At 38.8% G+C, this 14,279-nt stretch overlaps 1 protein-coding gene across 1 annotated transcript; it reads left to right on the top strand.

The window, feature by feature from the left end:
• Nucleotides 1-2,485: 2,485 nt before the first annotated feature.
• LOC139631064 (astacin-like metalloendopeptidase) lies at nucleotides 2,486-7,018 on the top strand. The gene is made up of 10 exons (XM_071495025.1): nucleotides 2,486-2,645; nucleotides 2,816-2,906; nucleotides 3,048-3,239; nucleotides 3,482-3,634; nucleotides 4,084-4,127; nucleotides 4,254-4,925; nucleotides 5,048-5,144; nucleotides 5,331-5,516; nucleotides 5,693-5,845; nucleotides 5,978-7,018. The coding sequence occupies exons 1-10, from the start codon at nucleotides 2,609-2,611 to the stop codon at nucleotides 6,021-6,023; spliced, it is 1,671 nt and encodes a 556-aa protein (XP_071351126.1). The 5' UTR covers nucleotides 2,486-2,608; the 3' UTR covers nucleotides 6,024-7,018.
• The last annotated feature ends 7,261 nt before the right edge of the window (nucleotides 7,019-14,279 follow it).

The raw sequence follows: 14,279 nt of genomic DNA, 5'->3' as shown, positions 1-14,279 counted from the left end.
TAGGGGTTTTGTGCATTTTGTCCGTGGATTGCACACTTTCACAGTATTAATATAGACAACTCAGCAACCCACTCCCAGCCTCAATGTAGCCACCCCCAACTCTCCTCCCCAGTCTAGTTCCCATGCATTCCTAGTGGCCTCAGAAACCCAATATACCCCTTTTGGCTTGTCCACATATCCACAGCGTGGCCTTTCCGTCGTGCCAGCTGCCTTCCTCTCCTTCAGCGAAATGGAATGTTAAGCCCCACTTGTGGCTAGCTTTGTTCCCTGTCATGCAAGGCAAACAAAAGGCAAAGTGGCTTTTCATTGTATTAGGTATTCCAATACCCCCAAATCCTCCCTCTCGCCCATTCTCCCTCTGCTCTCACAAAGAAACGTGTGCGCCGGGAAAGTGTGCGAGCTGCTGCAGCCAGGAAAGCCGGCACACAGCACATAGACATGCATGTGGGCCTGCACGAATGTGGGACAGCACATGCATGCATGCAAACATGGGCTGTATTTTTTTTGTTTTTTATGCATGTACACACAGACAAACACAAAGTCATAAATGTGCCAAAAACTCACACACACGTATATGCTTAGTAGATAAGTTTACAAGGAGATACGTTTTTCAGTGAGTAAGAAATAAAAGTAACAACAACAATCTCAATAATAATCAAAACACAAAACCCAATGCTCAGTTGTTAATCAGCAGGAGACCAGTTTTGTGCAAAGTAACAATACTAAGGTTATTTTCTTCAGTAAATTTGCAGGTAAAGAACTGTTTGCAGTGATTTACTAATCCTACTAACTTCATTTTAATGAGAGACAAAGCTGTCAACAACTCTGCCCTCAACTCTACTTGCATATGGAAGCATATAGGATTTTCATATTCATGTTGTTTTAATAAACTTACTGATATAAATAGAATTTATATTGTTAACACATAACACCAAAAACTGCAGATCCTTGAATGGCCACATAAGCCTCGCTCCAACAGCGAGTCAATCTCCATAGCGGCTGTGATGGCAGCTGTTTCAAAACCGCTCTTCAGAAACCTATAGGCGACGTCTACATTAATCTTCATGTGCAGTTTTGGCTGCGAAACATTTAAACGTTGAGGCAGCTATGGATATGAGGACATCTATGGTATGCGTGACTTCAGTAGTTGCACAGACAGTTATCTGTATATAATTACACAGTGTCACGTGAAATTCCCTTGGCCATTTGCCGCTTGTTTACCCACAGTATGCTTTTGAGTATTTGTGTAGCCTAATTATTATCTGAAACCACTTGAAATCAAACATGAGGAAGATATGTTTATTCATTACCAATTAATGACTCTCACCAAGGTAAATTTCCAAGAATGACTCACCACTAATTGCCACTTATATTTAGCAAAGTCGACAATGACTTCCCTGTTGTTTCTTACATTGATGTGTATCATTATTCCGTCTCTTTTGTTTTGCTATAATTGGTATAATTCTAAACGACAGTGTCTGAAGCTGGACAAAAGCCATTTCATGCATTTGCAGGTGAGTTCTTGATAATAAAACCGTCACCTGTAATCCAGCACAACATCAGGCCCCAAGTTGGCATTTTAGAACAGTCCCTGATTTTGTGTACACCTCAATACTGGGTTGTTTTGGAGTGATATAAAAAAACATTTTTCTATATCCCCTTTTTCTATTCTGTTGTTTTAATCACACCAGATTATTTCAACTTCTATAAACTTATCTAAATGAAGTACAATGTGTGCAAAATAACAGGTAGGATACTCCAATGTGAATGTAGAGCCACATTTTGCCACCACAATACCCTGAACTCTATAAAACCAGCAAAATTCTTTTCCTAAAATGTGGTCCTGCTACTGCTACTTTAGTGGACTTTTTAGTGTCCACAGTTTACAAAGCATGTGATACGGCATTAAAATAAAATGCCCACTAGTCTTTTTAATTGACTTTATTTGGTAATTTAAACTGTTTCAATCTGCAGTAGAATTAGAAAATAACAGTGTGCTAAAAGTAGCGAGAAGCCATCCCCTTGATGTGACATTTTACTCATTTAAACACCTGCCAAAAATGAACAACAGGATCAACAGGTTTGCCTACATAACAGTGTAAACAGTAAATAGCTATGTCTAAATACATCATTAACTGACTCACCTGTGGGAATTCTGGATTTTGTGCAACTCCTAGGGTCATATGCATTGTTTGTTAAACTGTTTTGTTCCTCGCAATGATTTAGGAACAGGGGCTGATTGTTTAGGTGTTAAGTTGTAATACATCCAGCCAGAATCTTTATTGCTGCAAAGACGCCAGAACAAGGTGTTAAAAATACCTTTATGCTAACTTGCATTCATTGCACTAAGCTGGGCGTGACTCTTGACTTCTTCGCCATCGGCCACATGGATTTTTCTTCCCTCATGAGGAACATGACAAGTCATGCAAAGAGACTTGCTGGTAGGAGGAAGAATGTGAACACAAGAATGCGAACACGCCCCAAAGATAAAGATGCGACGTCACTATTTCCTCATCACAGGTGTGCGCATAAATTATGGCTCGTGCAAGCAGTGACAGCACACTCTCACAGGTGGCACAACACTGCTAAACAACAGCGAGAGAGCATCATGTGGAACTTCCTCGTGGTTCTCGTCCTTCTGACAGGTAAGAATGCCGGCTGCTTATTTGTAATTGGTACTAAGGAAGGTGAGCATGCTCTGCTTTCAGAGGGGAATACCTTTTTTTTTTTTTTAAAGATAAATGTACTTGTATTATGTTTGAAATGATGGTGATGATATTGATCATTAATCCATTTAACTCCATCATGTGTGCAGCTGGATATAGAGCACAGCTCTATGACAACACTCCCCAAGGCGTCTTTTTTCGTGTTTGTCCAAGCGGACACGTTGTGTCTCAGATTAGAAGGTAAGTGGCATATGAAGATAAAACAGTATATACAACAACAAACAGTCTGCATATATAACTGCTATTTACTCTCATACCTTCACACTAAATATTTTGGTGGTACTTCTGATCCTTCCATTAAAACACTGATTTATGTTATAGCTCCCACACTGACAGTGATCGCCTATGGAAGATTGAATGCAACACAATGCTGGATGCTTTGGCCGACACCAAAACGTGCTACTGGTCAGGATTTTACCAATTATATGAGCAAGAGCTCAACTTCAATTGCAGGGCCAATGGTGTGGTCACTGGCATCTACAGCGATTACAGAAGCACACATGAAGATAGAAGGTGGATATCCTGTTAAAATTATGCATTCAAATTTCAACTTTGTGTTCAATTTTGTGTAGTATGGTAAATCAATGTTATAATGAGTTATAGATGATGACGAGGTTAATTTCAAACACATATCTATACTTGTTTTACACTTGTAAATCATTGCAAATGATGAATCAATTTACTTTTTAACAAAAAAAAAAAGTATGTTAAAATTCAAAATGTATAATGGTTTGCTTTATCTGATATTGTTTAAGATGGAATTTCCTCTGCTGCACTGCTCCAAAACTGATCACATTCGAATGTCGGGAAACCCCAAAGGTCAACTACCTGAATGAAGACTTCAACTGGTATGTCCCTGGAAACAACTTCCTAACAGGCGTCCAGACCCATAACAAGAATAACAATGGGTAAGAACACTGACACCTCATGGTCGTATGGTCATATTTCTATTTCTACCAGTTATTAATTTACCATGTTTTTAGATATTAAACAGTCTGTTCTTCATAGAATTTATATTGTGCACCACTGCTACTAGAGTTTAAAATTGCCATATTAGTAGGTCTCTCACTGATAAAGTTGATAAATTAGACATCAGCTTGCTGGGGTGACCCATAGCCGAGTTGTTAGGGCGGGTACCACATGAGCTGATGCTCTTAACAGCCGAGTAGCTGGTTTGACTCCCAACAGTTTGACTCTTTCCTGCATGTCATTCTCTCTCTCTCTGCCCTTTTCCTGTCAGTCTCTACTGTCCTATCAAATAAAGACAAAAATGCCCCAAAATATATCTTTAAATAAAATTAAAAAAAACAGCTTTCTAATGACATGACATAATGACATGTCTTTATTTAATTGACAGAGATCATCGCTGGAGTTTCAGTTACTGCAGAGCAAGAGTACTAGGTGAATAGTGTTATTGTAATTCATTGAACTTCATTGCACTTAAGATTATTATGGGAGAAAGAGATTGCATTGTTATTTTATAGAAATTTAATTTGAATTAATCTTTTTGAATCTCTTTTTTTTTAGATAATCCAACAGTCAATTCACAAATCCTTTCTGCAAACAGTCCAATGGCAAACCTTTTGACTGAAGGAGATGTTGTTGTCCCAAGAACAAGGAATTCAATAATCTGTGACAACTGCAGATGGCCAAAGTCAAATCAGATGGTTCAAGTGCCATACACCATCAGTGATTCCTTTAGCAGCTCCCACAAGACCGCAATCTTAAACGCTATTGATGAGTTCCACTTGAGCACATGCATCCGCTTTATTCCTCGTACAAGCCAGACCAGCTACATCAGCATCGTGAAAAAAGAAGGATGTTGGTCACTAATTGGAAGAACTGGGGCATCTCAAGAATTATCTCTCGGAAATGGGTGCATTGAAAATGGCATCATTCAGCACGAGCTTATTCATGCACTCGGCTTCTGGCACGAGCAAAGTAGAACCGACAGGGACATTTATGTCAAGGTAAACCATGAAAACATTTTGGACGGACGAGAAAGTAACTTTCTACGTCTGGAAACAAACAACCTCTACGTTCCATATGACTACTCCTCTGTTATGCATTATGGACCAAAGGACTTTTCAAAGAACGGACAAGATACCATCACTCCCCTGTCACCTACAGCAACAATAGGCCAGAGGATCGGCATGTCAGAAAATGACATTCTGAAAATCAACAAGCTTTACAGCTGCAGTGAGTACACACAGTTACATCCAATTGTAACTTTGTTAAGGACAAAGTTACAGTTCGTTACAGTCCTTTTCTGAGTTCAGGGCTTTCAGTGTAACTCACTGTGAACTATCTTGTTCTTACAGAGGGCTACCTACATAAGAATGAAGAGTGGGACAATGAGTTGGGTAATGATTTGAGTCGCCAGTGTCCCATGGGCCAAGCTGTGTCCGGCATCACAAGGTGGGCATTACTAATGTTTTGAATCTTTTTGCTAAGCAGCACTGGGATTTCCAGAATTTAGGGGTAATGGTCATTGTCTTTTCTATGAAAACAAAATAATATAAACACACAATATCTATACATTTTCATTCTAATTTGGTTGATATTGAATTTTTTTTTAAATGTGCCCATTTGCTTCCACTATAGCTCCTACAATGCTGAGAAAAAGGATCGCCTATGGGGGATTTCGTGCAAGGCTTTCAAAGTAACCAGAGCTTGCCACTGGTCAAATTATGTGAATGAATACTGGGGACCCATGGACTTCAAATGTGCAAACAATGAAGTGATTGCAGGGGCCTACAGCAAGTACAGCTACATCTTGGAGGACAGGATGTGAGTATTTGTTTATTTATGGTGACAAAAAAGATAAATGTTAGATTAAGAAATAAATCATAAAGTACAACTTGATTAAAATGGTTAAGTTGCTTTCTATATCAACATAGCTGAAAATAAATAAAAGTGAACATAAGATAGCTCATGGAAATCAACACCTTGTTCTTGTATTTCAGATGGAAATTCTACTGCTGCAGTGCTGTTGGTGTCACCATGGGCAACTGCAAAGACACACCTCTGGTGAACTACTGGCAGGAATACTTCAACTGGCCAGTCGCCAGCAGCAACTTCCTGACAGGAGTGAAAAGCTCATTTCATAGTCAAACACGGTAAGTACATTTAAATCAGTTTATCACACCCATATATCTGTATCCAAACACGGCAACCTTTCTTTTTCACCAGCCGTTGTTAACAAGTTTTGCATTACCATTTTGTAAATGTCATTGGTTTCTCGTTGACAGTGATCGTCGATGGAGTTTCTCATACTGCCTGAGGAATCCTCAGTGAAGAGAAGACCCCTGACAAGACTTGCTGATGTGATACATGATAACGCGCCAAATCGATTACAGAATCATCTCAACTGCAGTATTTAATTGAGGTGGTTTATGTGCGCTAACTAAAACTCATGTCCATAAAGACTATTGACAGATTTTTAGTTCAGCATGGTGCATTTGTTTGTTTAATGCACCACATGCATGATAGCACAGCAAAAATGAAGGATATCTTTATATTATTTTCATGAGTATTTTCAATATTGAAAAAAATTTAATTGAAAAATCAATTTATTGATTGCTATCAATTACCACCTGACGCCTGCTAGTTGTTGCAAGACATTTAAAAGACTCCTTGCACTTTATTATAGCAGCAACTTTGTAACCATCATTCGTGGGGTTATAATGGCCTGCATTTATCAAGATCAGAAGTGCTGATGTAAGATCATTAAGAAAGTGCCCCTGGCCAACTTCTTCCATAATGATCTGAACAGAGAAACTGGCCTCAGAGCTGCACTCCCGCTACACTTGTGAAGGAAAACAAAACCCTCAGTGTGGTTATAGTGTGTTGATGCAAGAGCTCAATGACATTTGTTTGTCTTGGAAGTAGGTGCATGTTTTGCCAAGATTCCTCAGGTTGGTGGTGGTATTCATGTTTGCGTAGCTGGCAGGGCAGATAAACGGTTAGTTGTGTTTTATGTTCGGTTACTCTCCTGGTGTTTTCTTGGCTTGGTAAAGTTGAATACTTGCATTACCTTGTTTTGCAATTAATTGCTGATCTAGATTAGATCATTTAGGTGGAACATGCTTTTGTGATAAAAGATTATATAAATTTACCTAACTTTGATGTAGTTCAGTTATGGATTTATAATGGAGTACTCATTACTCTTTACTGATTGATGTATTGAAACTTATGGACATACTGTATATTACAGGACTTGGGCAAAACCCTTTATTTGTTAAACTGTGTTTTACTGTTCTTTCTTGGAAATAAAGTCAATATGAATTACAGTATCTGAGTTGTTCTGCTTCATCTTCTAGGTGAATAACCTCTTCTTACATCCCCATATTTATACAGCAGCTTTAAAGACTGAAGAAAAAAAAAAGAGGTACATTATTAATCATATTGTTACAAAACACAGATGAATCCAAGAGACAACAACTAAAATCCAAGCTAAATATTAATGCATGGAGGTGTTTTCGCTCACACAACCAACTTTTACAAAAATGATGAGAGAGTGATTTTACATCTGGGTGGGCCAACCTTCCATGCTGAAAATACCAAGATGGAATCCTGCTGTTACTGTGATTATGGTATAAACAGTGTTGGAGGATATGAGGCTGACCTCCGTCTCTCAGTGATGGGCCTAGCAGCGACATATCAGAACCCAGTAAATATATTTAAATCACTTTAACAGCCACATCTCTTTCCAGAAACAATGTCCAGGTAAATCCCAAGATATCACTATCCACAGTTTGCACAGGGAGTAGTAAGTTGCTTCAATGAAACAACAGCTGACAGTGATATTTGCAGATTGCTTTACTTAGGAGAGTCAAAGTTTTCACTTCTCCAGTGAAATATCTCAACATCTAGAGGATGGATCGGCTCAGAATGTCATACTGATATTAATGGTTGCTCGATGATGCATCCCAATGACTCTGTCAATGTTTCTCTTGTGCTAGCGTCTTAATGAATGTTGAATTTGTCTAATATTTTGTTTTATGAACAAATAGCCTCAGACAGATCTCATTCTCATCAGCCCGAGTTGTTTATCACAAATGTTTAGTGCTAATTAACAAGTGTTTAGTGCTAATTAGCAAATGTTAACATGCTAATATGCTAAATGATAGCAGCCCCTTCTGAGCTTCAAAGCCTCTCTTCAGAAACCTGTGAGTAGTGACAGACTTCGTATATCCTTATATACAATGTATGGCTTGTGTGCACTGCAGAATGTGGACAAAGGAATAAATAACGAATAAGTCATATTTCAGTACGAGGGTGCATTCGCACTGTCTTTGAGGGCAGGTATTATATGGTCGTCAGTTAATCAGATGTCCAGTCAGCTACTACCCAACTAGCCACTTGTGCAGTTTAGCCAGACAACCAGGCAACCAGTAACTTATCCTGCTGTCTTGCTATTTGGCCAATCAAGCAGTCATCAGCACACGTAGTCAGGCACACATACATAAACAAGAAGAGACAGGATAAACTTGATGATGGTATGACACAGCAAAGAAATATAAATCACGACACAACAAATGGGATAAAACATCAAAAACCACACAGCTCTCACAGGAGGATAGAACTTCTTGTGTCACAAACCTGAGAGCTGAAACTAGCTGGGGAAATGGAGAGGGCAGGGAAAAAAAGGAAAACAGAAAGAAATACATCAAAGAGGGGGTAATGAAGCTTGTCCAATCCTGAAGAGCCACATAAGAAAACAGAGATACGGTGATTGTGGTGGGGTTGCTAAAAGAGAGAGAGGTGGGGATGGGTTATGATGAAGTTGTGGGTGATGAAGGGAGGGAGAAAGACGGAACAGATGAGCAAGGCAGCAGGTGGATGGTATCACTCTGCCATTGTTAAAGTCACTCTCTCCGTTTTCTGCCGCTCTATTATCTCCATCTTTTTTTCTCCCTCTTTCCCCTCCCTCCTCTATCTCTCCTCTTTCCTCCACTCTGTGTCTCTCTGTGTGTGTCCTGTGAAGCGAAACCTGGCCCTAAATGGGAACAGAGGTAGCGGTGATCACGCTGGTCTTCTCCAGCAGGGCCCCTTCCTCAGCTCATTAAGCCTACAGCAGAGCTCTACTTACCTGCCCGGGATATAGGGGGATTTGAAGAAAGAGAGGGATGAGGAGGGTGAGTAGAGGAGCTGCTTGGGTTTCTGGGAGGGAGAGTTGGGGAAAAAAAAGAGATAAAACACAGAGTGAGTGGATGAGAAAGCTTACACCCAGTGAAAGTACAGCTCTGTGGTTTGAACAGTATTGTGACTCAAAGAATCCTCCAATTCTTATCCTGTAAACTTGCACATAACCATGTGTGTTTGCAGCCATGAATAGCAGACACAAGCACTAGCAGACAAAGACTAAACACAGTGTGGCACAAAGAGAATTATGTCCCGATTCATTTTCAATGGGAGACAAGTGAATGTCATTATGTACCATGGTACATTTTTATTTCTTTTACATTCTTTTATTGTGGCCTTTTATCGTGTATGGTACATGTATTTCATGTACTGTATTTCCGGTGTTTGATGTCCCTATACTGCGTGCTTCAGCTTTGTATGTTTCAGTTAGTGCTTAGTGCATATTTCTGTTATCAGTATCCCCTATGTTATTACTTTGAATGTTGTGTCATATGTGCTTCTGTGTTTCAACATCAGTAATCTCTTTCTCCTTTTTTTCTTCCTCTCCTTCCGCCTGCTTTAACTATTTAATTCAGTGGTTCTCAAACATCTTCACATCAAGTACCCCTAACAACTTTATAATGACACTACCCTTATAAAGGATTTATGATTGGTTTATAACTAGTTTATTAATTAGCTTGTTTACACTTTTTTAAATCCTTTATAAGGTGCTATATCATATTACTTGCCAAATGGTGAGCCCACATTTATCTGTACTTTTAAGCCTCAAATCTCATTAGTTAATTAGCTTTCTTTGTTTTCTTCATCATCCAGCATTTGCACCCATCTGCTTCATCAGCTGTTTGTTAAGTTACTAGCAATTAACTGCTGTCAGCATATGTTAATGGTCAAAAAGTTTCATTTGGCATATCAAATTATCATAACAAATTATCAGATTCAAACTCTAAGGCCTTGACAATATCGCTTACCTTGACATGCTATCACCAGCCATCTTCATTATAATCACAGGTGTTAATATGATTTATGCAGATTATTATGCAGAGTGGATATTAAAAATGGAAATGCTTTTTGCTGGTTGATATCTTTTACAACCATTTATTAATGAGTTACTAACACCTCTAAATGGTAAAAAGGAAGCCGTTATTATAAAGTGTAAAACACCAACAACATTTATTAATGAGTTACTAGTCTGTCTACCACTCCGTTTTACCAGTTATTAGTAAGATTAATGAGTAGCAAGCATTAATATAAAGTATTAACCTAATTACAAACCATTTATAAATCCTTTAGTCTTATTGTAAAGTTGTATCAATTTTCACTTTCAGATTTTTTTATTACTGAAAGTATTTGAAACCCATGACCATAATAGTCATGCATTATGTCATAATGTTACTGATGAATGGAATTATAGTGAAAAAAAAATATTCCTGTTTTTGCTGGAGACCTCCAGAAACACCCTCAAGGACCCCTGGACTGTAACACTCCTGGTTCCCTCGTACCACTGTTGTGGTGCAGTGTGTCACTTTTCTCGAACCCACTCAGTCCATAAATGTATCCTAAAACTGGTCTATAAAGAAGCGCTGGTTTACAGACAACTGTGAGATAAATGAACAAAACTACAAGAACAGAAACAGAAAAATAAAAAAAAGTGGTCACAAGCAAATGATAAGCAAAAGCAAAAGGGAAAGACAGGAAGAAGACAGGGAATGAGAGGACTGGGCTTTCAAGCAAGACAATGGTATAGTGAGAAGGAAAGATTACTCCTCTGTAATGCTGTGCTCAATGAGGGAGAACCCGATGAGAATAAATTTAAGTCCTGGAGATGAGGGCTTTACACGCTGCAACATTTTCCAAATCACTTCACATCACTCAGACCTGCCTGTAGACATAAGCCGCAATCTCCACAAGACAGCTTCTTTTCTCTGCCTTTTCCTCTCAGCCTCCCCTCCCATTTTTCCCTCTTTCTACTCTTAACATTCATATTTTAGCTAAGACAAATTTCTGATGCAGGATTGTTTGGACAGTTTGTTCATTGATGACAATGGCTGGTGTGGTGTGTGCAGCCTGGCATCCTCTGTCCTTTATGTACATCTATACTGACGATTCTACAAATCATAATGTAGATGTAGAATATAGAGTTTATGTCATATTACAGATCTGCAATTCATTTTCACTTTTTTAAACTAGCCTGATGCTAACCTGCACTATACCTTAAGCCATAACTATGACCTTTACTGTGCCATGTGCTGATACTTGTTGCAGCAATACAGTAAGTCTTTAAAATTTAAAATTCATTCAACATTTTTTTTACAATGGGGCTGAATGAAAATTTGCCATACTCAAAGCCCCCCTAAAAGTGATGAGCTGAATAAAAGACAGAATCAGTCATTTCCCCAAACATCTGTTTATGTTCAAGTGACTAAGCCCTCTAGTGGCTGTATGAGTTATGAAAAGTGCAAAGGGGGAAATAAGGTGACATTGCTATGATGAAACAAAGTCTACAGGACAGCACGGTTTGATACCTGATTCCAACCCATCAATTCCTCCAATCTAAACCAATATATAGATTATTTGTTCCTTTCAGATGCAACCGGTATGAGCAAGTTAGTGAAAGGTGTACTGGACCTTTTCCATCATAGTAACAATAATTGGTTAGATTTAGAAAAGATAGTGGTTTGGGTTAAATTATGCTCTTCCTTTTAGGGGACATTTATTGTCATGGTTATAATAATGAACACACAGTTAAAGTTGTGAAATAGTCATGGATAAAAGGCATGATATTATTAGTCCTATGCTTTGTTGGCCCATCCATCCACCCCAACCTCCTCTTAATGTGGACTTTGTTGCTCTTTATACTACATCACCTGACTTCCTCCTTTGCTCCCATCATTACTACGGCTTCAAGAGGTCGGTTAACAATAAAGCACAACCATGGTTCACAATAAGCTGCTTGCACTGATGCTCTATTGGGTCTTTTTTTTTATTTACAAGAGGACTGTCTCTTCCAACCATGACCTTCAACACTTCTGTAAGCATGATGCTGAGTGTCCCTCTAATCTTAATGAAGTAGCCAATTATTATTATTGTTATTGGGGTTTTTTGGGGCTTTTTAAGCTTTTATTTACAGTTGCAGTGAGAGAGAGACAGGAAACCTGGGAAGAGAGAGAGAGAGAGGGTATGACATGCAGCAAAGGGCCGCAGGTCGGACTTGAACCCCCGGCCGCTACGGTTAGGACAAAGCCTTAATGGTACACTCGCTACCAGGTGGGCCACTAAGGTGTCCCCAAAGCAGGCATTTTAACTCAAACCATGATGCTTCCCTAAACCTAACCAAACCTTAACCATAATGTTGTCACTTCATAAAACTTAATTATTTTCCAACAGTGATTTGTAACTCTTTTCGAAGGCCAGAAATGATGTTCTGCTAATAGGGGGCACCAGATCAAAAATGCTTTTACTGTATGTGTCACTCTAGAAGTTATATATTTTGTTGTTATTGGTACAGGGATGTGTCTTTCCTGAAACAATGTCTCAGTTTCTAATCAAGAAAATAACCCCCATGAAACCTGTTAGATTTATATAATGCTCAATCTATGAGGGGTGCACTGAAAATTAAGAACCCAAGAGAACCACGCTTGACTGAGCTTTGAAAGAATCTATTAGGTAGAACAATGATCTAATAACAGCAAGTTACAGTTGAGTCAAAACTCAAAAAAGATTCTGGGTTCACATACATCTTTCCTGTGTTAGAAATATGTAGTTATTATCTATGAACTTTATATTTCTTTTTTCGTTGCATCTTTGGACTCAGATTTTATTTAAGGTGGTACCTGGATAGCCACTCTATAAAAGTGCCTTGTCAAGCGGTTTTAAAATTATAAAACCTTTTTTTCATGGTTTTTGACCATAAATGATGTATCACACTTTGGAAAGGGATCTCACACTTTATCAATGGTTATTTGTGAATGACTGATCTGAGTGAGATTAACTGACAACTAAATCAGCCACTGTTGCTGAAGCTTTAATAAAGGGAGTCATGGCTGGGCAGTTTTGGACATGGGTCCTTCCAGCTATCAAATGGTCTATCAAACATCCACCAGTCTGCTGTCATTCATCCCAAGCACTTGAAGCATTTAAAAGCTTGTTTGAACCAGTTGTGTCATGTTGTTGTCCTCAGTTATTTGTCTGAGACAACTGCTGCCACATCTCTCCAACACATGCCAGATTTATTACCTCTTGGAGAGGGATTGGTCAGACACAGCCTTGGTGAGGCATGCTGGCTAATTTACATGTGACACATTGCTGCACAAGGACACCTATGAATGCAATTTCACAGACACAGGCATGTAAACATTCAAAAAAAATAAATAATTAAATCCACAATTAACATTATGAATTCATTATGAACTTCAGTGTGGCATGGGAAACTACTGGCCTGAGTTTTTTGTTAATCAGACAGACCTATGTAAAGATACATGACTTCCTTTGTATGTTTTTTTTTTTTTGTTTGTTTTATGTAACTTTAGCATTTTTTTGATTTTTTACAGTCAAACAGTAGTTTGGAAAAATAATTTTAGCATATTTGATGATTTTGCAACAGAAGAACTATCTAGTGGCCAATTGCCAGCAGATTTTCCACAAAGCCTCAATGGAATATGGGAAACTATGGTGCTGAGTTTCATGTTAATGGCAGTGGTTGTTGCCAAGATATACAGCACTTAAAGAACCAGATTTATCCTTCATGTCCACATCACCACATGTCCATCACAGTCTGTTTGAAGGGATATAAGACTGAATTTGAGCCTCCACTTTGATCCAGACACAGGCTGACTGCAGCTTGTGCCTTAAGAAGTGAAATGTTCCACCACAGTGACCATACAGCACTGTTTTGACTGCAATGAAAAAAAGAAATGGTTTCCTATTGTCCAACTGGACTTGCTTGATGTTCTTGAGGACATTTCACCTTCCATCCAAAAGGCTTCTTCAGCTATGAACTGAAGAAGCCTCTCAGATCTTCACAGACAGAATTGGATCTTTGGATCTTCACAGACATTTTCACTCTCTGTTTCACTGTAATCTAAAAAGCCTTTTGTTTCCCACTATTTTCCTCCACCACTTTGTGCAACTGCCGTAATACACTACATTTGTTCTCATGTGAGCTGTTGGCACCTGTGGCCAGCTGTTTCTATCTGTAGCTCTGTCTGTGTAGCACAGAAGCACAAACCTGGCCTGTATTGCAGAGCAGACCTTGCTGCTGAATCCCAAACATTCTCAAACCTCCAAACAGATGATTGGCTCCCACAGGGGGAATTCATGGTGGGAAAGGAACAAGGAGAGGAAAAAAGGAGGGACTGATTGATTTGATGCCACAAAAGAGCACAAGGGAGAAGGAGAGAAACAGAGATT

This window comes from Trachinotus anak, unplaced genomic scaffold (genome assembly GCF_046630095.1).
Source record: "Trachinotus anak isolate AG129_WGS33_773 ecotype Australia unplaced genomic scaffold, CSIRO_AGI_Tana_v1 ptg000013l, whole genome shotgun sequence".
In the NCBI taxonomy this organism is placed as follows: domain Eukaryota; kingdom Metazoa; phylum Chordata; class Actinopteri; order Carangiformes; family Carangidae; genus Trachinotus; species Trachinotus anak.
This window is presented reverse-complemented; position numbering and strand designations above follow the sequence as displayed.

Bases quoted from the DNA above. Each gene is read 5' to 3' on its own strand.
- LOC139631064 (XM_071495025.1), top strand. From the start codon at position 2,609: ATGTGGAACTTCCTCGTGGTTCTCGTCCTTCTGACAG. The intron at 2,646-2,815 runs GTAAGAATGCCG...TCATGTGTGCAG, and splicing joins GGTTCTCGTCCTTCTGACAG to CTGGATATAGAGCACAGCTC. The intron at 5,517-5,692 runs GTGAGTATTTGT...CTTGTATTTCAG, and splicing joins TACATCTTGGAGGACAGGAT to ATGGAAATTCTACTGCTGCA.